Below are 25,022 nucleotides of genomic sequence, written 5' to 3'. Positions count from 1 at the left end.
ATATTCCAATTTTACCCTATTTTCTACTAACGTTTGAGATTGAGCAAAATACAGAATCAAGTGGTTCAAGACTTAACATTTCCTCTTATTAGTCCCTTTTTTGTTCAATGTTCAAACCAGTTTTGAGAACATTGAAAGAATGTTTCTTTGTATAGGATACAATGGATAACAAAATTTGATCTAACAGATAGTTTGTTTAACATGAATAGGAGGGAATTAGTGTGACGGTGCTTGGAATCTCACGCTCCCGGCAGAAGCCTGGTTTGCGGCACGGTTACTTCCAAAATTCTTCCGGTTTGATTCACGAGCGATTCTCGATCCAAACTAAATCACAACCAAAGTCCAAATCAATAGTGAGAGAGAGCTCACAACACAAAGCTTTTAACTTTACTAGTTTTTGAAGATGAGTTCTCTCAGAAAGTTCTCCTCTTCTTACCTGAATTGCTCTCTTAGGCATCTTTGCAACTTCATGTAAACCAAGCAACTTTGCAACCTTCAAGATTTTAGGTAACATTTTGAGTTTATGAAGTTTCTAGAACTTTATGGTAGCTTTAGCTTAGATTTACTCACCTGTCTAAGAATCTTCTTGTCTCCCTTTCCACTTGGTTGCTCAAGATCCGCAATTTCCCACAAGGGAATGTCAAGGAGAGTCTTTATCACATCTTCATCTAAGAACGGGAATCGCCCCTGAACATGTAATATAAAAAACATTTCAGAATAGAGCACAAAGAATAAACGATTCAAGTTTCTAGTTGTGGCTTGACACATACCTCTTTTCCGTTATCTGCAATGCATCGATCATCTCGACCCAAATTTCTTTTCCAAATTCTCTGCATATCTAATTTCATTTCTTGATCCAGCGCAACCCAACTGAAAAAATGAACAAAACTTGTGAGATGAGGTTCTTAATAGTTTACATCCATAAGAAATGTATACGTAGACACATCTATACATATATGAATAATATACCTTCCGTTTCGATATTTTGTTCTGTGCCTACCATAACCAGCACATTGCTCATCAGCACCAGCACCAACAAGCAGGATTCTAGCATCAGACTTATATTTGACCCGTTGTTTATCTTCTTCTACACTTGGATTTTCATTATCTTCGTGAATCCAACCATCACCGCGAGCAGCTAACCATAGTGCTGTTCCTATGTTAAGGTCCTAGAGCATTGCAACAAAGATTGTTCAACTCTCATCAAGTTCGGAAGAATGTAATCAGAATGCTCAAGACTTTGAGGTTTACCATGTAAGTGTCTGCAGGATTTATGAGTGACATAACACGTTTGGTCTCAAAGGTTAGTTTTGACAGATCAGCATCAATCTCAACAAGTTTCCACCTGAATATTCCAAGAACATTTGTATCAACATAAATAGTAATAGATATATGCGTTTTTCATAAAAGGTTTTCGGAGTTCAACCTTCTCAAAGGTGCAATCTTTTTGAGTTCCTTTATTCCAGCCTTGGCGGAGATCCTATCAGGAGCATTAGGACCGTCAAAACTGACATTAAGGAGATCCACCTCATCTGAATAAATAGATATTAATTCTTTTGATTAGTTTCAGAATTGTTGTCCGAGACAGAAACAGTGTCGAGGAATAGTTACATTTTGGATCCAGGCACTGATCCAACAGCGCAGCAAGAATCATTGAATCCAATCCACCAGAGAAAAGAACAGCTACTGGGACAGCTTCTTTTTCTCCCTGTTTATGCCAATACGAACGTGTTCAGAAGAAAACACATCGCGTCGGAGAAAAAGAAAGTTAAAGCTCATACCTGATAAATGCTATGAAGTGAAGTTCGCCGCCTCACTGATTCCTTTAACACGACCAAAACTGTCTGCGCTAATCCTAAAGCTAAACCTTGTCAGACATATGAGATTTGGAAAGAACTGGAGGAGTCAAACGAATTTTAAGTAGTACCTAAAGAAGTTGAAACAGATTTGTCTTCCTGAATTCCACTATGCGATGACGTTGATAGATCTTCAGGTCTAGGTACAACTAATTCCCTTTTCCATTCAATCAATTCTTTCCAGATGGTATTTCTCCATTCGTGTTTTGTGACTTCACCACGAATACATAATTCAGAAACCCCAAAAGAAATGCTGTATACGCCACATGGAAGCTCTTCCCAAAATCTATGAATGCTATTACCATTTTCAGTATCCAATCCTGCCAAAAAACAACAGATGTTACTTCGCCTTGGAGTGTACATAAAGAGACAAAATTACTCTACTAAGCAGTACAAACCAGAACCTTGAGCAACTGAAGAAGCTGGTGAAACAGACGATAGAAGAAAACGAGGGTCTTCCACAGTTGGCCAGTGAACAAGGAGGCTCCTCCGACCAAAAGCATCTTTACCAAACCATAGCGTTCTTGAGGTTTCCTGATAGAGAAAAAGGCGGTAAAAGCAAGTAAAAATGCTACATAAAATATAGTGGCAAGTTCCAAAATTACCTGCCAATATATAATGGCCCAGGGGCCTTTAATCATCGAAAGAACATCTGGAACTAAAGCTTTTGCTTTCTCTAAAGACTTCAAAAGCACTTCAGTATCATTATCATAGCAGTTGAGTTCAATTCCACCAAATACTTCGCCTGGAGGGAAAATATACAAATCAATTTCGTATAGTGTAAAAGAAAACATATGATAATCAAAAACCTTAAGAATAAAACCACACCATTGTAAGCTAGAATGTTCCCAGAAGAATCCACCAATGGCTGCCTTATAGGACTAGTTCCTCTAAGCTGTAATGTAGAACCAATAAAATGCAATTCACCCAAAGAAGTAGTCTCCTCAAGCTCATAAGTTCCTCCACTAGCCTCAGAAACAGAGAGAGTCACAGAATCTTGACCACAAGTTGATGCATTTTGTTGAAGATGAATAGTCTTTTCTCCTACACTATCAGGACCTCTTTGGCTTAAGACAGATTTAACATCTTCAACACAGACTTGTAACTGGTTTAACCAAAGAAAACACCAAATTAGCTCATCTATGAACAACCAATTCACTCTCATCTCAAGACATTATCAATAAAAACTCAAAAGTGTAAATCTTTCTTTCTAAATAAGAACAATCAGTCTTGAAACTCGATTAAAGTTCCAAGCTTTATCAGTAATGCTAAACTTCAGACAGAACCAAAACCTAAACTTCAAACCCAATATCTAAAATCACAAGTGACGTCGGAGAAAGAGAGTTACTCGTTCGAAAGGAGTCACAGTTTCAGAGAGAAACGAAGAAAGCGTCGAGAGTTCGATACGAACGCCGCATACAACAACCGCAATTCCACACATATCTCCCTCTGCCGGCGTCTGCTTCTGGTCTCCGGTTCCGTCAAAGTTGTCATGAAATCGCTTAAAAGCCTGTTTAACAAGCAATAACATTCTTGTAAAATGTTTCGAGAAAATCAACAAATTGCCTCCGTAGCATAGTGGTATTGCGTTCGCTTCGTAAGCGAAAGGTCGTGAGTTCGATCCTCACCGGTGGCTTTTTAATTTTTTTTTTTTTTTTTTGGGTTTGGGCTTATTTTATTCGCATTTTTATGGGCTTTGAATTTTCTATGTTGGCTCGTTCTTAACCAAAACATTCGATTGGAAAAAACTAGAAAATAAAGCCGCATATAATTTTACATTGTTAGAAAAATAAAAAAGAATATAATATAGAAATTTGTATTCAGATTTATAATATAGAAATTTGTTTTCAGATTTATATAGTATATATATTTTTGTGTGTATTTGTATTCAGATTTATAATATAGAAATTGTATTAGTCGAATGTAATAAGAAAAAGTCGGTATTAGACTACTAGTTGAAACTTGAGATACACTTTTTGTACAAAAAGAATCACATATATGTAAAATATCCATATATCATAGCATTCTATGTCATCATGTCAAAAATCTTTCTTCTAGTAAGAAAAGCTTGTTCTGAACAAATTTTTGTCAACACAATTTTACGTAACAAACTTGTGTATCCATTTATCTGCGTAAACGCCAACTTTCCAAGAACATTTATTACACTTACATATATGGTTAAGAATTAAGAGTAAAAATTCTACAACATATAATTTTTTTTTAAAATGTGAACTTAGTAACATGACAATTAAAACTATTCTTTAGTGAATTTAATACTTTTAGTCTATCTTTAAATACGAAAAGGTGAAATTGTTTTAATTAAATAAAAGCATGATTTTTATTTGTCAAGCACAAAATAATTTTAATTCTTAACAAATTTTATAAGGTTTAACATATAGGTATTTGGCAATAAAAATAAATAAAAGTGTGCCTCTATATGTACATAGTCATATCCTTATGTGGTAAATAATGTCACAATTTTGTTTTTCTTTTTGATGAGTTTAATATTTCATTTTTTTTGCTTTAAATCGTAATATTTTTTTTTATTTACAGTTGTTTTGAAAGCAATCAATATAGTCAAGTTAAATAAAAAATATCATATGAGTGGCTCGTTGCGATAAAGGCTTATGGTTGTCTGTTTTCGATTCTTGGTGGGACTTCACAAGCTTTGGCGCAATATATTCACAAACTCAAGGTTCTCTTTTATCCATACAGAACAAAATGCATGCTTGTTATCTAAGAAAACATGTCAAACTTTTCTCATGACTCTTGTGAACAATGATTGTGACTGTGCTAATAAATAAAATAATTAGAAGAAAAAGAAAAAAAATTAAATATACTTAAAATTATAGAATATGAATTTAAATAATCAGTTGTTTTTGTTTATCTAAACCGAATCCCAATCCAATCGATCTGTTTTTTTTTCTTTACACCAAAATAATATTTTGTTTTTGTTTGTGAACAATATTCAAAAGTCCCAAATCTATAAAAATCAAAAACTATTTAGGATTTGGAAATCAGAAAAACAACTAATCAAATATGATTACGTGGCAAAATATTATTGGAAAAATATCCAAAAAGTTGCAAAAAAGCATTGAAAAAAGCCAAAACCAAATTCCCAATTCTGGTCGGAGATTTGTCTGTAAAAAAACCCTAGAAGCCATATATAAACGTCACAAGTAAACTCGTTTCTTCTCCTTCCTTCTCTCTTCTTCACTCTAATTGCGATTGATTCTCTTGTCTTGTCCAATTTATCAGGTAATTGCTTCTGCTTCATACATAATTCTCCAATCTCTCAATTCATCTTTTTGCTTCAATTGAAGTTCAATTTATCGGTTTATCATATAGATCTGTGGAAGTTCAATTTAAGCCTTACATATATATTATCTGGAGAGAAATATATTTCGTACTATAAAGTTAGATCCACAAAGTACAATTCTCAGTTATGCAAATTAACTTTTTTTGTTTCTTGATTTCAAATTTTTAATCTCTTGGATTATGCAGAGATGACACCTGAATCAAACGCTCCATCAGTAGATCCACAGTTTGTAGGCAATGGGTTTGTCCAGGAATACTATAACCACCTTTATGAATCATCCTCGGAAGTACACAAATTCTATCTCGAGGATAGTTTGATTTCACGGCCGGGTCTCGATGGTGAGATGGTTACTATAAAATCCTTGAAAGTAAGTTCCTTTAATGGCATAGTCACTTGTATAATGGAATCAAACAGTCTGTTTGGTTAGTTTTTTTAAAAAAAATTCATTCGACGAATGTTATATCGTGTTTGCAGGCGATTAATGATCAGATAATGTCCGTTGACTACAAAAGCTCGAAGATACAGATTTTGACTGCTGATTCTCAACCAACTTTAAAGAATGGTGTTGTAACTCTAGTCACGGGTTTAGTGATCGGGAAAGACGGAGGCAGAAGGAAATTTTCTCAAAGTTTCTTTCTTGTGCCGCGGAATGGAAGCTACTTTGTGCTGAATGATACCTTTAGGTACGTGTCTGATGAGTTTTTTGAACCAGAATCTACCAAGGAGGTTGAGGAGAGTCCTCAAGTGATTGAGTCAACAAAGGCTTTCACCGGTAAGTCGTTTTACCGATGGTTTATTTATCAAGAATCTGAAATTTTTTCACCATCTTGACATTGTTTTGATTTACATGGTATTGGTTTTGATCAGTAGAGCCTGCAAATGAAATTGTAGAGGCAGTTATTGTCCCTACTCAAGCTAAAACTACAGTGACAAAGCCCGCAAGTGTCATAGCAAACGGACATGCGAAAGTCCCTGAGGAGAAAGTTGTGAATGGAAACATCAACATGCCTAAAGTTGCTGAAGCAAAACTTCAAGAGGAGGCTCCCAAGAAATCCTTTGCATTAATTGTGAGTCTCCTCCTTTTTGCTTAGTTTCATAATCTATTGGGTTTTATCGTATAATAATCTATTGGGTTTTATCGTATAATAACTTCTAATCTCTTGATGTGATTTCAAACATATAGGTCCAATCTCTGGCTGAAAACGCTGGTAATTTCCAAGATAAAGCTTCACCAGCCAAGCCTAAACGCGTCGAAAAATCGATTGTTGCTCCTAAGCCCAAAGCTCCTGCTTCAATTCTTAAACAAGCTTCTGGTGAAACCGTTAAACAACCAGGTTGGTTTTTCATTGTTTAATAGTTAAGAACAATGAAATTGAAAAATATTCCTATTGCTTTTGTCTCATTTGATTATTTATTTTTTCATGTATCAGCAGCTCAGGGTAGTTCCATATTTGTTGCAAACTTGCCTATGGATGCGACTATTGAGCAACTCTATGAAACATTCAAAGGTTTTGGAGCTATTAGAAAAGATGGTATCCAAGTCAGAAGTTACCCGGTCAGTTATTCTCTCAATGTTCTACAGAAAATTCATTTGCATAGTTTCAAAAACCTTAGACCATGGTCCACTCACATGCTTAAAAATCTGTGTGACTTTCAGGAAAAAAAGAACTGTATTGGGTTTGTGGCATTCGAAAATGGTGAATCAATAAAAAATGTCTTTCAGGTATGTTTTTGTTTGCATATCAAACCCTCACCTATAATGTAATTTGAAGTTCTTGTTATCTGATCTACAAATGCACAACTCTAGGCTCACAAGGAAACACCAATCAGAATCGGAAACCGAAGAGCATCTATAGAAGAAAAGCGAGGCAAGTTTCTTAATGCATTGTTGTCTCCAAGATTATAACTTTATTAAAATGTAAAAAAGAAAAGCTTATTAACTTAATTTATTTTGGATTCTGCAGGATCTAACAATCAAAATGGCAGCAGATCCTCTGGAAGAAGCAACAGTAGTTACAGAAACGATGGATACAAACCTCGGGGAAGTGGTGTCAATGGAGGACGAGGCTATGGGAGACGGAACAATGAGTCTGATGGGGATGGTAAAGCATACCAGAACAATGGCCATGGCAATACTGAGGCCAAAAACTAGATTAGTTTTTACTTCTTCCAGACTTTGCTTATTGGTTGAGAATCTGAGGTTTTAGGCGATGTTAAAACAGATTTTAGTTTCCGTGGATATTTTAGGCGTTGATCTTTTTGATTTTTGATATTGTTTTGGGATAAATGTAGAACATTTTTCTTCACTCTTTGATTTGTATCTTCTCATGAGCAAAGGAGAAGAGAACAAAATTGAGTTGAATTAAGGTTCTAATGACCTACAGACTTTCTTTACAGGAGATAAACTCCACAGTTTTTTTTTTTGAATCAAGAACAAGAGCAGGAAGAACAACACCACGGACATTGAGGAAAACATGAGAACCACCTAAACATTGACTGCTTCTGATTTGTTGCGTCTGCTGCAGGTTTTTGTGACTCTTGCGACTGCTTTGCTTGTTTCTTCTGTTCCTCTGTTACTACCTTTCTTGAATCACTTGCAGCTCCTGCCAAACTGTAAAAGCATTAAAAAAAAAGGCAAGCAACTTTCATTAAAACCGATGCAGAGAAAAAGAAAGGAGGAAAGGTGAATCAGGCATGGTCATGGATGGAGTATGTACATTGGGAAAGAGAAGGAATGCGTGCTGTTTGAGCTTCGGTTAGAACGGTAAGAAGTTGTAGGAGTTTTCCAAGAAACAGCGGGATGTTGTTCTTTCTCATGGCTCTCTCTCTTCTCTTCCTCTTCATCAGATGAAGATGTCTGCGTTTCTTCTACTAGTACAACTTCCTCTTTCTTATCTGAATCAACAACTTTCGGTTTTTCGACGGGTTTTGGTTCTGATCCTGGTGGAGGAGGCATAGGAAGTCCAGGACTGTACGCGAGTAACTCTCCCGATTTATAGAGTTCACCTGATTTCATCAAATCACCACCGTAACCAGTGAAACTGTTGTGTCCTAAATGAATACTGAAGAGAGATTCGTTCGAAGTGCAGCTCCATTCAGCTGGTATATTCGATTTGCTTCTCTCGAAAACCGAAGATGGAATCCTATTCGGGTCATATTTTCCGTTATTATCATCTCTATCCATTACTTGAACAGGTGGTGAAGAAATCTCCGGATCATTCAATGATTCTTTAACATCTTCAGGTAGATCTTTCGGTGGCGATAAATACGAAGAAGAAGAAGACGAAGAAGATGAAGAAGACGACGATAATCTAGAATGTGATTCTGAGTTAATAATTACAGTTTCTGTTTCTTCTGAATGCATCATTTTATGCTCAACATCTCCATTTTCCCCGTCTAATGAACCTTGTTTTTTTCCATCTTCATCATGTTTTTGTTTGGATAACACATCTTCTTCATGTTTAGACTCCATAAACACCTGAAGAAGCAATCATCAATGCATCATTCAAGCCATTTCTCGGGTTATTCGAAACCGATATACATCCAGATAAAAGTACAAAAACATACCTTGAAATCGATTTGACCAGAAGAACCAGATGAGTGAAGTTGTGAAATTTCGTTTCTTTTTCTTGTTAGAGAAAACGAAGGAAGAAGAAAAATTAAGATGAGGAAAAGGGGATCTAGGGTTTGGTTCGTTGTCTGGAGATAAACAGAACGAAAGGTATCTCGTAAAGTTCGGAACTTTAACTAACAAAACCATGGCTGTGTTTCGCGCCATGTCGACGACTCTTATCTGTTCTCTTTATTAATGATCCTCTGTGTCACGGTCTATTTAAAAAACCGTCTTCTATCCAATAGATAAAGGCCTTGACTTTGAACACGTGGCTTCAGATACTAGAACAGAAAAAGGCCATTGTTCTTGTTCTTCTTCTTCTTCTTCTTCCTCTTCTTCTTCTGTTACTACTAGTTGGGGAAAGTGAAAGCTTGTAAACGAAAGGTAACGTTTTCATGGAATCTAGGGTTTATATATCCCTTTACGGTATCATTGTATTTGAAAGTTTCTTCTTTTTACTTTCGGAATCTTGGGTATGATCCTGTAGACCTAATTGATCGATGTGATTTGTATTCGATATTTTAAACGATTGATTCTTCGAATGAAGATACTGAATTTGAGAATTAGATCTTATGTAACTGTAAAATTTGTGGCTTTTCTTCATTTTAGTCTCTAAGAACTTAAACACGAAGTTATTCAATCCTAGATTGGTAACAGATTTGAGGGTTTTATCAAAGGTGGATTCTTTATCGTCGATGCAGTTTCTGGTCAAAATTTGTTGTTTTCAGGTTTGAAACTGTGGCCAAAGGCTTACTTTGACTGCTTCTGTTTCAGTGGAAACTGTTTATTTGAATGGTGGGAGGTTTGGCTCTGGTGGATTAGTAATTGTAAGCAAGAGAGGACAGAGCAAACATGGGAGAGCAACTGGATCCATTTTCCGCTTCTAATCTTCCGGATTTCATATCTTCGCAAAAAATTGGTAGACCGGTTAATTTTGAAGGACAAAATAATCGTGGGCATCCGTTTTCTGGTCTTAAGAAGAGAGGCCAATCTAGTCGTTCTTGGGTGAAAATTGATCAAGATGGGAACTCGGCGGTTTTGGAGCTCGATAAGGCGACTATAATGAAGCGTTGTTCTTTACCATCCAGGGATTTGAGACTACTTGATCCTTTGTTTATCTATCCTTCGAGTATTTTGGGGCGTGAGAGAGCGATAGTGGTCAGCCTTGAGAAGATCAGGTGTATAATCACAGCTGAAGAGGTTATTCTCATGAATGCTCGGGATGCATCTGTTGTTCAGTACCAGTCGGAACTGTGTACACGCCTTCAATCAAATCAAAACCTACATATCAAAGGTCAATGGTTTTGATATAGCTGTGGTGGCCTGAAATTATGATACTGATTAGATTGCTGACAAAACTGTTATATGTGTTGGTTTCAGATGATTTGCCGTTTGAATTTAAAGCGTTGGAGCTGGTTTTGGAATTATCTTGCTTGTCCTTAGATGCACAGGTATGCCACACTGTCTTCTCTAATGTTTTAGTTTTGGGCTTCATCATTCTTCTATATAATTTATTGCATGATAGTTCGTGTAACTATAAAATGAGCTTTAAGCTATTGTTAAGCTCAAAAGTTTTGGTGATTTTAATAGGTGAATGAGCTTGAGATGGAGGTGTATCCTGTTCTTGATGAACTAGCCACAAACATCAGTACGCTTAATCTAGAACACGTGCGCAGGCTAAAAGGCCGTCTTCTTACCTTAACACAGAAAGTTCAGAAGGTGAAACACAAAAGACTCTTCAAATTTGAAAAAGCCTGAGTTCCATAATTTGATTTTGGAGGTCAAAACTTGTAGGTTTGTGATGAAATAGAACATTTAATGGATGATGATGATGACATGGCTGAGATGTATTTGACTGAGAAAAAGGAAAGAGCTGAAGCTCATGCTTCAGAGGAGCTAGAAGATAACATTGGTGAGGACTTTGAATCTTCTGGTATAGTTTCGAAATCTGCACCGGTTTCACCTGTAGGCTCAACAAGTGGAAACTTTGGGAAGCTTCAAAGAGCCTTTAGCAGTATTGTTGGCTCACATAAAAGCTTGTTAAGCTCCTCTAGCATCGGAGAGAACATTGATCAACTAGAGATGTTACTAGAAGCTTACTTTGTCGTTGTTGATAACACTCTGAGCAAATTATCATCGGTTAGATTCTTAATCTTTCTTGTCAACTCAACTACATGTTGTTTCATCATTTTGATTATGATCTTGTGTTTGCAGCTGAAAGAGTATATAGATGATACAGAGGATCTGATCAACATTAAGCTGGTAAGGACCGACAAAATCAAGTTTTGCAATCTTGTTCTTGTTTCATCCCATAATATTCTCTGGATCTCTGACTTTTATCCATGTTTTCTTAGGGGAATGTGCAGAATCAGTTGATTCAGTTCCAACTGCTTCTCACCGCGGCAACCTTTGTGGCAGCCATTTTTGCCGCTGTAACCGCAGTCTTCGGGATGAATTTGCAAGACTCTGTTTTCCAGAATCCGACGACGTTCCAGTATGTTTTACTGATAACAGGTATTGGATGCGGATTTTTGTATTTTGGTTTTGTATTATACTTCAAGCACAAAAAAGTATTCCCTCTCTGAAAACTTATGTTAGAGAAGAAGAAGACTCATGGAGCTTCTATTGTAAAGATGAACAACTAATGTCTTTTGCTGAGCTTAGGCTTAACCTATAGTGAAACAACTGGATGTTTTTAAGATTAATGATAAGAAATAAGATTAAGAGTGATGATTAGAGAAAGAAAAGCATAGTTTAAACCCAAATGTCAAAGCGAAATACAGAAGGAAAGCACACCATCACATCTAAGCAGATCCTGGAATAAACCACTGATCTATGTGAACACCGAATCTCTTAGGCCATGTGATTTTACTTGTAACAAGATCGAAGATACCGCAACTTGAAGGACGGTTCCAATCCGGCCAAAGCTCATTCTCAACGAAACAGATTGAATCACTCTTGATTCCATCACCAACATCTTGAACTGGTGCTCTTATTGTAACACCATGACCAAATATTATCATCTCATTTTCTCCAATAGAATACACTCTTTCCCATTGGCTACTCTCAAGATTCATCTGAAAGATGTAAAACAAAAACTTCTTTTCATGAATCACTTTTTTTAAGCTCAAGATGATGAGTACCTCTCCTGAGTTTTGAATCACTATTTTCCTCTTCCAAATATATTCCAACGGTTACACAAAATATCGAACCGATACGGGTTTTTCATACCTTCTACTTTGGGGGAATCTCCAGAGAAATCAAGAATCTTTATGTCATGATCCAAAGTATACAAATAAAGATTTACTGTTCTTATAAGCCATATCGAACAAACCCACCTTTGTGTCGCAGAGATTCCAATTCATATTCTTATCATCTCCTTTCTTGTGTGAGAACAAGTAATGTTGGTTTGATATGAAAACAACAAAATAATCCTCTGTTCTCTCGTCTATCCACAAAACAGCTGATCTTTCGAATCCTACGATAGATCGATGTGTTATTGATGGAAGATTGATCCTTTTGCACGTTAACAGGTTTAAAATATAGAAATCGAGACCAGAATGTACCATCAAGAGCCAGCTACGGCCATATAATAACTAAAGTCAGAGAGTCCAGCGATTTTGTGAATCTTGTCTTCTTTGGGATCAAACAACTTCAAAGAATTACCTTGGTGTGTGATCTGCCATGGGCACAGAGGCCACTTTACGCATGTTTTCCAAACCGAATACCAATCTGAGCAAACTGTTTTTGCTCGGTGAAAATCAATAGTGCTCAAGCTTTCGAGGATTGGTCGCAAGAGATCGTGACAAAAGATTGGACCAATCTTGATTTTCAGACATTTTTCCTCTCGTCAAATCGGAATGTTTTTCCGGCTTATTCTTCTTTTACCTGCAGAACACTCTAATGGACCTAGGGTTTGGTTTTAGGGTTTAGAACCAAAAGAACCCTAATTAATGCTAGAAACGGATATATGTAGAATATATTTATTTTGAGTTTGATATTTTATCAAAATGAAAAATAAACTAATCGCTAAACGATTAATTTGGTGGAAGCCCCCTTGGCCCATTGGTTGACCTAGGGTTGATTAATGCTTCTACACCAAAAGGTCTGGGGTTCGAGTCCCAGGTATTGCGATTTATTAACAAATTTGCAGATTAATGGAGGCAAGTGTGAAAGAGATCTCCAGCGATGTACAATTATAGCCGTTCGCCAGGATTCTACGCAGAGAAGGAAGTGTCGCCAGGTTGTGGATCATTGAAGGTATTCATCAAGATTACGAAGAAGGAAGTGTAGTCTGTCGTGAATCTAGTAAGGGTCGGAAAGAATTGTCAGTTGTAAAATCGTCTATGTAACAGTTCTCATAATTTGCAATTAATAATAAATCTAGACGACAAAAAAAAAAAAACGATTAACCTGTTTTTTTTGTACCGTTTAGGCTTTTAGCATATGATGAGAACTTAAAATATTATTCTATGAGTGATTTTATTTCAAATTTTCAATGATTAGATGCGATGGTATAATATAGGCCTGCGAAATTGAACCGACCGGTTTAATCGGTTTCGGTTACTCGGTTTTTCGGTTATTTCGGAAAATGAAAGCTGTTCCGAAACTAACCGACTAAGATTTCGGTTCGGTTCGGACATGGTTATTTCGGTTTTTTGAATTCGGTTTTCCGGTTTAAAATAGTTGGGCCAAATAATTTCGTGGGCTTGTAAAAAATTGTTTTTTTGCCAACCCATACCGAAAAATGTAAAAAAAAAAGAGAGAATTTTGTATCTAAAAAAAAAAACAAAGAAGAAGATGGATTGAGGAAGAGAACCAGCGGGCTGAGATCTCAAGAGTGAAGCTCGTGGTATGATCGACGAAGCAGATGGTGATGCTGATTGAAGAAGAAGATGATGAACCAAAGAAATTGAAGTGTAGATGAAAGAAGAAGAAGATGATGATGATGAATGGTGAATCGAAGAGGCAACAAAGCAATCGGAGAAGATGAAGATGATGGTGATGATGAATCGATGAAGAAGATGATAGTGATGATGAATCAAAGAAGAATAGAAAGGATAATCGAAGAGAAGACCAAGAAAAAGAATAATCGAAGAAGAATTGGAGAAGATGGAAGAGTATAGGCGGCTGGGAATATTAGGCTAGGGTTTTTTTGGTTTCTTCGGTTAACCGTTAGGTTCGGCCGAACCGAACCAAAAATTTCGGTTAACCAAATCTAGATTGAAATCATTCCGATCGGTTTTACTCAATTAACAAGAACCGAACAGATTTGTCCAAATCTCGGTTCGGTTCGAATTCCCAGGCCTAGTATAATACTCTGCTTTTCTTCTCTGTTTATTTTTTTCTATGTCCCGATGAGTGTTACAGCAAAACGTTATGAAGAAATCACACGTGCGAGTTAACACATGCGAAGTCAAGTTGAATAAAATGGAATCTTAGATAGACGCGTGGCAGGGGACGATTGGTTGGCGCAAGAAGGCCGTTGCGTTCTATAAGAGATGTGTGTTGCTCACTTTTCCATTTATCGAATAATTGTAATCTCTTAAGTTTTCCAGAATTCTTGTAATTGCTAGGTTTCTCTCATCTTGAGAGCTAGCTTGTATCGTTTGGTGTTTTTCATGAACATCATAACGATTGTTTGGATTTTGGATTATTAATCGGAGATTGAAGTTGTTCTATTTGATTCTGTGAAATTACTGTATTAAAGGTATCAGAGCTGTGTCTTCCTCGGAAAACATGGCGATTACGAGAGCGCAGGATGGTGAACCAAAGGGAAAAGACGTTGAGGTTGGCGATCCGGTGGAATCTCGTATTTCACGATTGGAAGAGCTAGTTGCAGAGCAACACAAGGCGATGATGAAGCACATGACGGAAATGTTTGGTGCGATGAGTCGATCTACAGCTCCTAAGTTGGCGGATGATCAATCAAACTTAGATCGGAGTGCTCTGATGTCATCGCAGTCGATGTAGAACAGATCTGGTTACTCCGAGCAGTCTCACGACCATCGCCACCATCCAGGTCGATCAGATGTGCGTAATAACTATGGGAATCTTACACAGTTGGGGAAGATTGATTTTCCCAGGTTTGATGGCACACGAATCAAGGAATGGCTCTTTAAGGTGGAAGAATTTTTTGGTATTGATCGTACTCCAGAGGATCTGAAGGTAAAAATGGCTGCGATTCACCTTGATAGTCATGCTTCTACATGGCATCAATCGTTTATTCAGTCTAGTGTTGGCCTTGAAGTGTTATATGATTGGAAAGGGTATGTGAAACTTTTGAAAGAACGATTTGAGGATGAGTGTGATGATCCTATGGCAGAATTAAAAAAATTACAGGAAACTGGTGGAATCGTGGAGTATCATCAGAAGTTTGAGTTAATTAAAACAAGAGTTAACCTCTCTGAGGAGTATTTGGTGAGTATTTATTTGGCAGGATTGAGGATGGACACTCAAATGCATGTGAGAATGTTCCAACCACAAACTGTGAGGCATTGTTTCTCCTTGGGCAGGATGTATGAGAAGGCTCATCCAACTAAACTGGCCTCTTCTTCTTGGACTACTAGAACTGATAATGGGACTGGTTTTGTTAAAAATACTAAGGTGGGAATATCAAGACCAGAACAGTCTACTAAAACTTCTTTTAAGCCGGCTACTCAACAACCTAAGAGGATGTCACAGCAGGAGATGAGTGACAGGAGGGCAAAGGGACTTTGTTATTTTTGTGATGAAAAGTACACTCCAGAACATTATTTGGTTCACAAGAAAACTCAGTTGTTTTGTTTGGATGTTGATGATGAATTTGAGGATGCAGTGGAGGAATTGTTGAATGAAGAAGATCAGAATATACCACAAATTTCAGTTAATGCAGTGTCTGGTATTGCGGGCTACAGGACAATGCGTGTTAAAGGAACACATGATAAAATAATTTTGTTCATCCTTATTGATTCTGGCTCAACACACAACTTTATTGATTCTAATGTTGCAGCTAAATTGGGGTGTAAGATTGATAAGGTGGGATTAACTCGTGTTTCTGTAGCTGATGGGAGAAAACTGCGGGTTGATGGCAAAATCACTGACTTTAATTGGAAGTTGCAGACTACTTCATTCACATCTGATATTTTATTAATACAATTACAAGGAATTGATATGGTATTGGGGGTGCAATGGTTGGAGACGTTAGGTCGTATATCATGGGAGTTTAAAAAATTGGAGATGGGATTCAAGATTAATAATCAAAAGGTGTTGTTACATGGTCTGAAAGAAGGATCTGTTAGGGAAGTTAAAGCTCAGAAATTGCAGAAGTTACAAGAAAACCAGGTTCAGCTTGCTATGTTATGTGTGCAAGAATTTCAAGAAGATGAAGGACAGGAAATTTGTTCACTTAACACTTTAGCTTGTGAAGATGGTGAAGAATCTGGTGTAGAAGCAATTGTCAATGCTTTTCCGGGCATATTTGAGGAACCTACTGACTTACCTCCGTTTAGAGCACAACATGATCACAAGATCAAACTATTGGAAGGCTCTAACCCGGTAAATCAACGTCCCTATAGATATGCAGTTCATCAAAAGAACGAGATAGACAAAATTGTGGAGGATATGCTTCATGGTGGTACTATTCAAGTTAGCTCTAGTCCTTATGCATCTCCAGTGGTGTTGGTTAAAAAAAAAGATGGAACATGGAGATTATGTGTGGATTACAGGGAGTTAAATGGTATGACTGTGAAGGATAGATTCCCTATTCCTCTAATAGAAGATCTAATGGATGAATTAGGTGGTTCAAGTGTGTATTCTAAGATCGATTTGCGAGCTGGGTACCATCAAGTGCGTATGGACCCGTTGGATATACACAAGACTGCTTTCAAGACCCACAATGGTCACTATGAGTATTTAGTAATGCCTTTTGGCCTTACTAATGCTCTAGCAACTTTTCAAAGTCTCATGAACTCTGTTTTCAAAGCATTTCTGAGGAAGTTTGTGTTAGTATTTTTTGATGACATCCTTATCTATAGTTCATCATTGCAAGCACATGCTTAGCATCTTCAGAGTGTTTTTGAGTTAATGCAACAACACCAATTGTTTGCGAAAAGGAGTAAGTGTGCATTTGTTGTCAAGAAGGTGGAGTACTTGGGGCATTTCATTAGTGCAGAAGGCATAGCTACAGATCCAGCCAAGTTACAGGCAGTGAGGGAGTGGCCTATACAGCTAATCGTAAACAATTGTGTGGATTTTAGGCTTGGCTTGCTATTTTTGGCGGTTTGTTAAAAGTTTTGGTACGATTGCAGGTCCATTACACGCAGTAACCAAGACTGATGCATTTGTATGGTCTGTAGTGGCACAAAAAGCATTTGAGGAGCTTAAAGATGCTTTGTGTAATGCTCCTGTTTTGGCTTTACCAATGTTTGATAAGCAGTTTATTGTGGAGACTGATGCATGTGGGCAAGGAATTGGGGCTGTGTTGATGCAGGAAGGCCATCCTCTCGCTTATATCAGTCGTCAACTTAAAGGAAAGCAACTTCACTTGTCAATTTATGAAAAGGAACTCTTAGCAGTCATTTTTGCAGTGAGAAAGTGGAGACACTATTTGCTATCTGGTCATTTTATCATAAAAACTGATCAGAGGAGTCTTAAGTATTTACTGGAACAAAGACTGAATACTCCTATTCAACAACAGTGGCTTCCTAAGTTACTGGAGTTTGATTATGAGATTCAGTACATGCAAGGAAAGGAAAATTTGGTGGCTGATGCCTTGTCTAGAGTTGAGGGAGCAGAAGTGTTGCATATGGCTTTATCATTGGTGGAGTGTGACTTAATGAAGGAGTTTCAAGCAAGATATGCCAATGATGTTGTTGTTCAGGACATTATTACTGCTCTACAACAAAAGCCGGATTCAAAGAGACATTACTCATGGGTTCAAGGCATTTTGCGCAGAAAGAGTAAAATTGTGATACCATCAGATGGAAAATTGAAGGATACTATCTTACAATGGTTACATTGCTCTGGGGTGGGAGGTCACTCAGGATGTGATGTTACTCATCAGAAAGTTAAGGGATTGTTTTATTGGAAGGGTATGGTGAAAGATATTCAATCCTTTATCAGGAGTTGTAGTGTGTGTCAGCAGTGTAAAGGTGATAATGCAGCATATCCTGGGTTGTTACAGCCATTACCAATTCCTGAGAAAGTTTGGAGTGATGTGTCGATGGACTTTATTGATGGGTTGCATGTGTCTGCTGGAAAATCGGTGATCATGGTGGTAGTGGATCGTTTGAGTAAAGCAGCTCATTTTATTGCCTTAGCTCATCCCTACAGTGCTCTCTCTGTTGCTCAGGCTTACTTGGATAATGTGTTCAAACTCCATGGATGTCCTAATTCTATTGTCAGTGACAGGGACTCTGTTTTTACAAGTGAGTTTTGGAAAGAATTCTTTTCTCTTCAAGGAGTTACATTAAAGATGACTAGTGCCTATCATCCTCAAAGTGATGGCCAAACAAAGGTGGTGAATAGATGTTTGGAGACTTATTTGCGGTGTATGTGTCATGCTAGACCTGAATGGTGGAGTAAATGGCTCGCTTTAGCAGAGTATTGGTACAATACTAACTATCATTCTTCCAGCAGAATGACTCCTTTTGAGATTGTGTATGGTCAGCCTCCTCCTGTTCATTTACCTTATTTACCAGGAGAGTCCAAGGTTGCAGTGGTGGCTCGTTCATTGCAGGAGAGGGAACAAATGATACTTTTTCTGAAGTTTCATTTGATGAGGGCACAACATCGGATGAAGCAGTTCGTGGATCAGTACAGGACGGAGCGTAATTTTGACATTGGGGACTTTGTGTATGTCAAGCTTCAGCCTTACAGACAAAATTCAGTGGTAATGCGCAACAATCAGAAGTTAGCTCCTAAATACTATGGTCCCTATAAGATCATTGACAAATGTGGTGAAGTAGCGTACAAGTTGCAGTTACCAACATCTTCTCAAATCCATCCTGTGTTCCATGTATCGCAATTGAAGATCTTGGTAGAAATGTACCTACTGCTACTCAGTTACCTTCTGTGCTCCAAGACGTGTTTGTGAAGGAACCAGAGGTAATTCTTGAAAGGAAGATGGTTAATCGCCAGGGAAGAGCTGCGACTAAGGTGTTGGTGAAATGGTTCAATGAGCCGGTGGAAGAGGCTACATGGGAGTTTCTCTTTGATCTTCAGAAGAAATTCCCTGACTTTGTTGCTTAAAACCTTGAGGTCAAGGTTCTGTGGAGAGGGGGAGATTTGTTACAGCAAAACGTTATGAAGAAATCACACGTGCGAGTTAACACGTGCGAAGTCAAGTTGAATAAAATGGAATCTCAGATAGACGCGTGGCAGGGGACGATTGGTTGGCACAAGAAGGCCGTTGCGTTCTATAAGAGATGTGTGTTGCTCACTTTTCCATTTATCGAATAATTGTAATCTCTTAAGTTTTCCAGAATTCTTGTAATTGCTAGGTTTCTCTCATCTTGAGAGCTAGCTTGTATCGTTTGGTGTTTTTCATGAACATCATAACGATTGTTTGGATTTTGGATTATTAATCGGAGATTGAAGTTGTTCTATTCGATTCTGTGAAATTACTGTATTAATGAGGCCATCAGAACCGCGACTGCAACTATGAACATAAAAAGCATACTGATAAGAAGTATATATGTTTTTCTTGATGATCTTTTGTATTCTCCAAATAGCAGTATCCCCCAAAATGTGCTCACAAGCAGAAGTGCCTGAAACTCATCAAAACCAAAGTAAGGATATGTTTATATTCAATCTTTAAATCATTGAACAGAGAATAGGTTTCTAGTCTTAAACCTGAACAGCGCCTGCAGCTGCATAACCAGCGGCTTGACCGCCCATAAACTGAAGACCGTTACCAAATCCACAGAGAAATCCAGCCAAGAAAGACCAGCCTCGACCGTTCCAGTCATTTAGGTAAGCCATGAAAGATGATCTTGGCAGACCAAGTATAGGCCAATAGAGAAATATGATGTTTAGTATCATACCAACTCCAAATGAAGAGATTGAGAAGTAGAAGAAGGCAGTGTACACATTCAGTTTTGGAACTCCATGTTTCAAAGTGTGCCATTGATCGTTTGTCGCTAAGCTGACTGCAGGTGAGATTAGAGAGATACAGATACCGGCAAAGAATGTTATCGCCAGTCCAATTATCGTGCTTTTCCCAAAAACCTGTCAATGCAAATCTTGATTTTCAGAGAATATCAGTTATTTCTGTTAAGGAAAAGGCTAAGTGTGTCCTAACCTTTATGGCTCTTTGTTTCTCAAGCTCAATAAGAAAATCTGCAGTCCCTACTTTTGCTTTTCCTTCGTTTGTAGGACTTGTCTCCATTTTGAAGGAAGAAGCAGTCTCTAAACTGAAACAAGATCAAGATTAGGTTAAAACAAAACCAAAATAAATCAAAACAAAGAACTAGTAGTGAATTTTTTTTAACCTTTTGAAATCTTGGAGTTTAGATTTGTTATCAGCTGCATTTGATTTATGAACAGCTGAACCGAAGAAAACAGCGATCAAGAAACAAGCGACCCCCGGAAAAAGGACCTCAGCTCTATTAATTCTATCATCCAAGAAATAGTTCAAAGTTGTGCCTGTGCTAGAAAACAAAAAGTTCAGAAGAACAAGATAGAAACAGAGAAAAAAATCAAAAAAAGATAGTTAATGAAAGAAGAATTTACCGATAACAACCGCGATACTAGCTGTGATGACTTCAGTGACTGATAAACCAACAAAAGCCCAAGCATATTGTGTTGCTAAGGTCCCAAGGCTAAGAAAATTTCCCCAGCCATTGCAAACATCACAGATGGCCAATTATCCTTTGATAAAAAATCACCGCATTTCAAAAACCGCCAATATATAGCTGCAAGAATTTGAAAGAGATATATGAAATGTATTTTTAACTAACTTGAGAAAGCTGTGTGATGAAATTTGGTCTGCTTGGACTTATCTCGCCTAGTGTAAACGCTATGATTACAGCAGCTAACAGGTTTGTGAGTGTGTAGTCAAGATAAGTGTGTTGAGGAAGTCGACCCCGTCTTTCGGTTAGAGTCATGATTGCTGGGCATGTCCCCAAGAAGAGCAGAGCGAAGAGAATACAAGTGATTGCTCCTCCTTTGCTCTCTATCACATACATTTTATAAAATCACCAAAAACCACTGCATCAAAGTAAAGAAGTGAGATTCTACGGTTATCTAATCATTGATGTCTCTTGATAAAGATGAAGCTAGTTGTGCTCAAGAAAGGTTATTTAGAACATAACACAAGACACATATGAGAAGATCTACATGAAACTCAAACCTCAGATTCCACTAAATTTCACTACTGACTAGTGGGTTGCTTGAAAGAGATTACCTTATTAAAGCTTTTGTCTTAACTTTAACTTTGATTAAGACCAGAGAACAGAGACAGAACAAGGAAAAAAATAACTTAGTTTCTCATTTGATTGGTAGATCCAGATTCAGGAAGAACCCAGCTTCCCAGTTTCTATAAAATAAATAATTCTCAAGTTGCCATAAACTATAGTTTTCTTTCTCTGATGTGTAAACAAAGACAATACAACCAATTGTTGTTAGCAAAGCCGTGAGACTGAAACCAACAAAGAAAAACACTTTGGTTAAAATATAAACAAAGACTTGAACATGTTGCAGTCATTAGTGAAGTAATTCTTCCTTCAGTGATCCTTTTAGCAGTTTAACTTGTAGACGTTTCTATGAATTTCATTTTCAAGTCATTTTCTATGTCCCGAGGAGGCCATAAGAACCGCGACAGCGACTATGAACATAAGAAGCATACTGATGAGAAATGTATATGTTTTTCTTGATGATCTTCTGTATTCTCCAAACAACAATATCCCCCAAAATGTACTCACAAGTGGAAGTGCCTGAAACACATTCAAATCAAAATTAGTAAAAAATATGTCACTCTTAATTCATGGAACAGAGAATATGTTTATTGTCTAAACCTGAACAGCGTCTGCAGCTGCATAGCCTGCGGCTTGGCCGCCCATGAACTGAAGACCATTCCCAAACCCACATAAAAATCCAGCCAAGAAAGACCATCCTCGACCGTTCCAGTCATTTAGATAATCCTTGAAAGAAGATCTTGGGAGACCAAGTATAGGCCAATAGAGAAATCTGATGTTAAGTATCAGAGCAACCACAAACGCAGAGATGGAGAAGTAGAAGAAGGCGGTGTACACATTGAGTTTTGGAACTCCATGTTCCAAAGTGTGCCATTGATCGTTTGTCGCTAAGTTAAATGCAGGTGAGAACAGAGAAAAGCAAATACCGGCAAAGAAAGTTATCGCCAATCCGATTATTGTGCTTTTCCCAAAGACCTGTAGTCAATGCCAATCTTGAATATTCAGAGAATATATATGCATATAAGTTATTTCTGTTAAGGTAAAGGAAGAGTATGTTTCAACCTTTATAGCTCTTTGTTTCTCAAGCTCTATGAGAAACGCCGCAGTCCCTTCTTTCGCTTTCCCTTTCGCTAACCCGTTATTTGCAGAAACTGTTTCCATTTCAAAGGAAGACGCAGTCTCTAAACTGAAACAAGATCAAGATTAGTACCAAACCAAACCGAAACAAATATAAATATCTAGTTGTGAATCGTTTTCAAACCTTTTGAAATCTTGGAATTTGGATTTGTTATCAGCTGCATTTGATTTATGAACAGCAGAGCCGAAGCAAACAGCGATCAAGAAACAAGCGACGCCCGGGAAAAGGACCTCAGCTCTGTTGATTCTATCATCCAAGAAATAGTTCAAAGTTGTGCCTGTGCTTAGTAAACAAAAAAGTTCATAAGAACAAGAGAAGAAACAGAGGAAACAATCAGTTAAAAGTAGTTGAAGAGAAGAGTTCACCGATAACAACGGTGATACTAGCTGCGATGACTTCAGTAACTGATAAACCAACATAAGCCCAAGCATATTGTGTTGCTAAGTTTCCAAGGCTAAGAACAATTCCTCCAGCCATTGCAAACATAACTGACTGCCAATTATCCTATGATAAAAAACAGCGTTTCAACAATATTCTTCGACAAGATTTTCTAAAGAGAAGTATGAATATATGACTGACTTGAGAAAGCTGAGTAAAGAAATTTGGTCTGCTTGGACCTATTTCGCCTAGTGTCAACGCAATGATCACTGCAGCTAACAGATTTGTGAGTGTATAGTCAAGATAAGTGTGTTGAGGAAGTCGACCACGTCTTTCGGTTAATGTCATGATTGCTGGCCATGTCCCTAAGAAGAGCAGAGCCAAGAGCATACAGGCAATTGCCCCTCCCTTGCTCTCAATCATATACATCTCTCTATCTCTCTTATAAAATCATGAAAAACAGCTGCAAGAAAGAAGAAAAAGGAAGATTGTTATATGATTTTCGTTCTTTCAAGCTAAAAATGAACCTACTTGACTTTAAGCCTCAAAGAAAGTTCTAAGAACATAACACAACACACATGCTCTAATACAAGAAGATCTACAAGAAACTCAAACCTATATTACACTAATTTTCATTCCTTTCCTCAATCTAAACACCCAAATTATAGGCTCAAATTGAGGGTAGTAGTTCTGTCAAAAATCTATAAAGATCTCAAGAAAACAGAGTAATCATCTTAGACAACCACAAAGGCAAGGCAAGAGTCAAAATCTTTGAGGTTTCTAGAGAAGCAATCAAGAAGAGAGACTAAAAAGTAAACATCTTTGACTAATAATGAATTTCTTGAAAGAGATTATTATTACCTTTTGGAAGCTTCTGTTCTAACTCTAACGAAGAACAGACAATCAAGAACAGAGACAGAACAACTTTTGATTCTTCCCTTTGGGGAGATTCAGAATAATTGCTAGTCGCTCTCATATTATTGGCAGATTCGGATTCCATGAGATATGACACCTTCCTAGATATCTTTTTCAAGATAATTTTTTAGTATAATATAAATCTCGAGTTGCGTTCCGATTAGATTCCTAGTTGATCATAAGTCAACGGCTGACACAAACTTGTCTTTATTTGATCTTTTAATCGGAGTTGTTACCCTTTGTAATTGTGCTAAACTCATTATAAAAAAATTCAAAACAAAAAGAAGAGCACCCGCAATGGAGTGTGAGGTGAGAACGGTTCTGTTTATGATGCATCCGGAAAAGGCACCAGGACCTGATGGTATGACAGCCTTATTTTTCCAAAAGGCTTGGGTTACTATTAAAACAGACCTTCTTTCTCTGGTCAATTCCTTTTTAGAGGATGAAAATTTTGATAAACGGTTAAATACGACTAATATTTGCCTTATTCCAAAAACGGAAAGACCGACACGGATGACGGAATTTCGGCCTATCAGTCTTTGCAATGTTGGGTATAAAATTATATCGAAGATCCTTTGCCAAAGACTAAAGACGGTGCTACCAAAACTGATTTCGGAAACACAATCAGCTTTTGTAGAAGGACGATTGATTTCAGATAATATTCTCATTGCACAAGAGATGTTCCATGGGTTGAGAACTAACCCGTCCTGTAAAGGCAAATTCATGGCCATTAAAACGGATATGAGCAAGGCTTATGATAAAGTGAAATGGACTTTCATAGAGAAGATCTTAAGAAAATTGGGTTTCTGTGAAAAATGGATTAAATGGATAATGTGGTGTATTACAACAGTCCAATATAGAGTTCTCCTTAATGGACAACCTAGAGGACTAATAATACCAGAGAGGGGTTTACGACAAGGAGACCCGCTCTCACCTTATTTATTCATCCTTTGCACAGAAGTGCTCATTGCGAATATTCGGAAAGCTGAACGGGAAAAATTAATTACGGGTATCAAAGTAGCAAATGCAAGCCCTTCGGTTTCACATCTGTTATTTGCGGATGATAGTTTATTTTTTTGCAAGGCTAACAAGGACCAGTGTGGGGTAATTTTGGGGATTTTAAAGAAGTATGAAGCGGTCTCGGGACATCAGATTAATTTTTTGAAATCCTCGATTCAGTTTGGACATAAGGTAGATAATGATATCAAGGAAGAAATCCAATCTACCTTAGGTATCACTAATATCGGAGGTATGGGTTCTTATCTTGGATTGCCGGAGAGTTTAGGGGGTTCCAAGACAAAAATCTTCTCTTTTGTCAGAGATAGACTACAAACAAGGATTAACGGATGGTCAGCTAAATTTTTATCAAAAAGGGGAAAAGAAGTGATGATTAAATCGGTAGCTGCAG

General features: G+C 37.4%; 6 protein-coding genes, 1 non-coding gene and 1 pseudogene across 10 annotated transcripts; 3 read left to right on the top strand and 5 right to left on the bottom strand.

The window, feature by feature from the left end:
• Window positions 1–56: 56 nt before the first annotated feature.
• LOC9312959 (asparagine synthetase domain-containing protein 1) lies at window positions 57–3,344 on the bottom strand. Of its 2 annotated transcripts, XM_021024164.1 has the most exons (15): window positions 3,205–3,344; window positions 2,685–2,961; window positions 2,462–2,601; window positions 2,261–2,390; window positions 2,159–2,176; window positions 1,928–2,068; window positions 1,782–1,855; window positions 1,612–1,708; window positions 1,427–1,532; window positions 1,252–1,345; window positions 970–1,169; window positions 771–870; window positions 571–687; window positions 437–493; window positions 65–324 (listed from the first exon to the last, which is right to left on the bottom strand). In XM_021024164.1, exons 1-15 carry the CDS (start codon window positions 3,295–3,297, stop codon window positions 217–219), a joined length of 1,752 nt encoding a protein of 583 aa, XP_020879823.1. In that variant the 5' UTR covers window positions 3,298–3,344; the 3' UTR covers window positions 65–216. The 2 variants fall into 2 exon arrangements, with proteins under 2 accessions (XP_020879822.1, XP_020879823.1); XM_021024163.1 differs by having other exon boundaries at window positions 57–324; window positions 1,928–2,176.
• A 76-nt stretch (window positions 3,345–3,420) lies between these two features.
• On the top strand, window positions 3,421–3,492 carry TRNAT-CGU. The gene has a single exon. It is a non-coding gene; the product is annotated as a tRNA-Thr (tRNA).
• A 1,470-nt stretch (window positions 3,493–4,962) lies between these two features.
• LOC9311290 (putative G3BP-like protein) lies at window positions 4,963–7,487 on the top strand. Of its 3 annotated transcripts, none has more exons than XM_021025369.1 (9): window positions 4,963–5,114; window positions 5,361–5,542; window positions 5,650–5,947; window positions 6,046–6,242; window positions 6,359–6,509; window positions 6,609–6,730; window positions 6,833–6,898; window positions 6,983–7,043; window positions 7,140–7,487. In XM_021025369.1, exons 2-9 carry the CDS (start codon window positions 5,363–5,365, stop codon window positions 7,325–7,327), a joined length of 1,263 nt encoding a protein of 420 aa, XP_020881028.1. In that variant the 5' UTR covers window positions 4,963–5,114; window positions 5,361–5,362; the 3' UTR covers window positions 7,328–7,487. The 3 variants fall into 3 exon arrangements, with proteins under 3 accessions (XP_020881028.1, XP_020881027.1, XP_020881026.1); XM_021025368.1 differs by having other exon boundaries at window positions 4,967–5,114; window positions 6,043–6,242; XM_021025367.1 differs by having other exon boundaries at window positions 4,967–5,114; window positions 6,043–6,242; window positions 6,606–6,730.
• A 25-nt stretch (window positions 7,488–7,512) lies between these two features.
• On the bottom strand, window positions 7,513–8,953 carry LOC9312958. Its single transcript, XM_002875175.2, has 3 exons — window positions 8,743–8,953; window positions 7,893–8,653; window positions 7,513–7,786 (listed from the first exon to the last, which is right to left on the bottom strand). Exons 2-3 carry the CDS (start codon window positions 8,645–8,647, stop codon window positions 7,603–7,605), a joined length of 939 nt encoding a protein of 312 aa, XP_002875221.2. The 5' UTR covers window positions 8,648–8,653; window positions 8,743–8,953; the 3' UTR covers window positions 7,513–7,602.
• Window positions 8,954–9,073: 120 nt separating this feature from the next.
• LOC9311289 (magnesium transporter MRS2-5) lies at window positions 9,074–11,493 on the top strand. The gene is made up of 7 exons (XM_002876843.2): window positions 9,074–9,172; window positions 9,563–10,082; window positions 10,169–10,239; window positions 10,379–10,507; window positions 10,583–10,927; window positions 11,003–11,050; window positions 11,143–11,493. The coding sequence occupies exons 2-7, from the start codon at window positions 9,641–9,643 to the stop codon at window positions 11,371–11,373; spliced, it is 1,266 nt and encodes a 421-aa protein (XP_002876889.1). The 5' UTR covers window positions 9,074–9,172; window positions 9,563–9,640; the 3' UTR covers window positions 11,374–11,493.
• Window positions 11,494–11,576: 83 nt separating this feature from the next.
• Window positions 11,577–12,755, bottom strand: LOC110228336 (putative F-box protein At2g03610). Its single transcript, XM_021025371.1, is given in 5 exon segments — window positions 11,577–12,002; window positions 12,005–12,089; window positions 12,091–12,371; window positions 12,374–12,596; window positions 12,598–12,755. Coding segments are annotated over 5 exon segments (1,029 nt in total). The 5' UTR covers window positions 12,628–12,755; the 3' UTR covers window positions 11,577–11,592.
• A 6,624-nt stretch (window positions 12,756–19,379) lies between these two features.
• LOC9311288 lies at window positions 19,380–21,248 on the bottom strand (annotated as a pseudogene).
• A 65-nt stretch (window positions 21,249–21,313) lies between these two features.
• On the bottom strand, window positions 21,314–23,730 carry LOC9311287 (ureide permease 1). The gene is made up of 7 exons (XM_002875173.2): window positions 23,561–23,730; window positions 22,901–23,162; window positions 22,687–22,825; window positions 22,445–22,598; window positions 22,246–22,369; window positions 21,784–22,158; window positions 21,314–21,702 (listed from the first exon to the last, which is right to left on the bottom strand). The coding sequence occupies exons 2-7, from the start codon at window positions 23,126–23,128 to the stop codon at window positions 21,550–21,552; spliced, it is 1,173 nt and encodes a 390-aa protein (XP_002875219.1). The 5' UTR covers window positions 23,129–23,162; window positions 23,561–23,730; the 3' UTR covers window positions 21,314–21,549.
• Between the last annotated feature and the right edge of the window lie 1,292 nt (window positions 23,731–25,022).

The sequence above is a fragment of the Arabidopsis lyrata genome (assembly GCF_000004255.2).
Source record: "Arabidopsis lyrata subsp. lyrata unplaced genomic scaffold ARALYscaffold_5, whole genome shotgun sequence".
Taxonomy (NCBI): domain Eukaryota; kingdom Viridiplantae; phylum Streptophyta; class Magnoliopsida; order Brassicales; family Brassicaceae; genus Arabidopsis; species Arabidopsis lyrata.
The sequence above is the reverse complement of the archived record's forward strand: the minus strand, read 5'-3'. Positions and strand labels throughout refer to the sequence as shown.

Coding starts and splice junctions, on each gene's coding strand:
- LOC9312959 (XM_021024163.1), bottom strand. CDS start 3,297: ATGTGTGGAATTGCGGTTGTTGTATGCGGCGTTCGTATCGAACTCTCG. Junction 1,709..1,781: donor CACTTCATAGCATTTATCAG/GTATGAGCTTTA, acceptor TGGCATAAACAG/GGAGAAAAAGAAGCTGTCCC. Junction 1,533..1,611: donor TCAGTGCCTGGATCCAAAAT/GTAACTATTCCT, acceptor CTATTTATTCAG/ATGAGGTGGATCTCCTTAAT.
- LOC9311290 (XM_021025367.1), top strand. CDS start 5,363: ATGACACCTGAATCAAACGCTCCATCAGTAGATCCACAGTTTGTAGGC. Junction 6,510..6,605: donor TGAAACCGTTAAACAACCAG/GTTGGTTTTTCA, acceptor TTCATGTATCAG/CAGCTCAGGGTAGTTCCATA. Junction 6,731..6,832: donor TCCAAGTCAGAAGTTACCCG/GTCAGTTATTCT, acceptor TGTGACTTTCAG/GAAAAAAAGAACTGTATTGG.
- LOC9312958 (XM_002875175.2), bottom strand. CDS start 8,647: ATGGAGTCTAAACATGAAGAAGATGTGTTATCCAAACAAAAACATGAT. Junction 7,787..7,892: donor CATTCCTTCTCTTTCCCAAT/GTACATACTCCA, acceptor ATGCTTTTACAG/TTTGGCAGGAGCTGCAAGTG.
- LOC9311289 (XM_002876843.2), top strand. CDS start 9,641: ATGGGAGAGCAACTGGATCCATTTTCCGCTTCTAATCTTCCGGATTTC. Junction 10,083..10,168: donor TCAAAACCTACATATCAAAG/GTCAATGGTTTT, acceptor TGTTGGTTTCAG/ATGATTTGCCGTTTGAATTT. Junction 10,928..11,002: donor CTCTGAGCAAATTATCATCG/GTTAGATTCTTA, acceptor TTGTGTTTGCAG/CTGAAAGAGTATATAGATGA.
- LOC9311287 (XM_002875173.2), bottom strand. CDS start 23,128: ATGTATATGATTGAGAGCAAGGGAGGGGCAATTGCCTGTATGCTCTTG. Junction 22,599..22,686: donor TAGTATCACCGTTGTTATCG/GTGAACTCTTCT, acceptor TACTAAGCACAG/GCACAACTTTGAACTATTTC. Junction 22,159..22,245: donor AGAAACAAAGAGCTATAAAG/GTTGAAACATAC, acceptor CATTGACTACAG/GTCTTTGGGAAAAGCACAAT.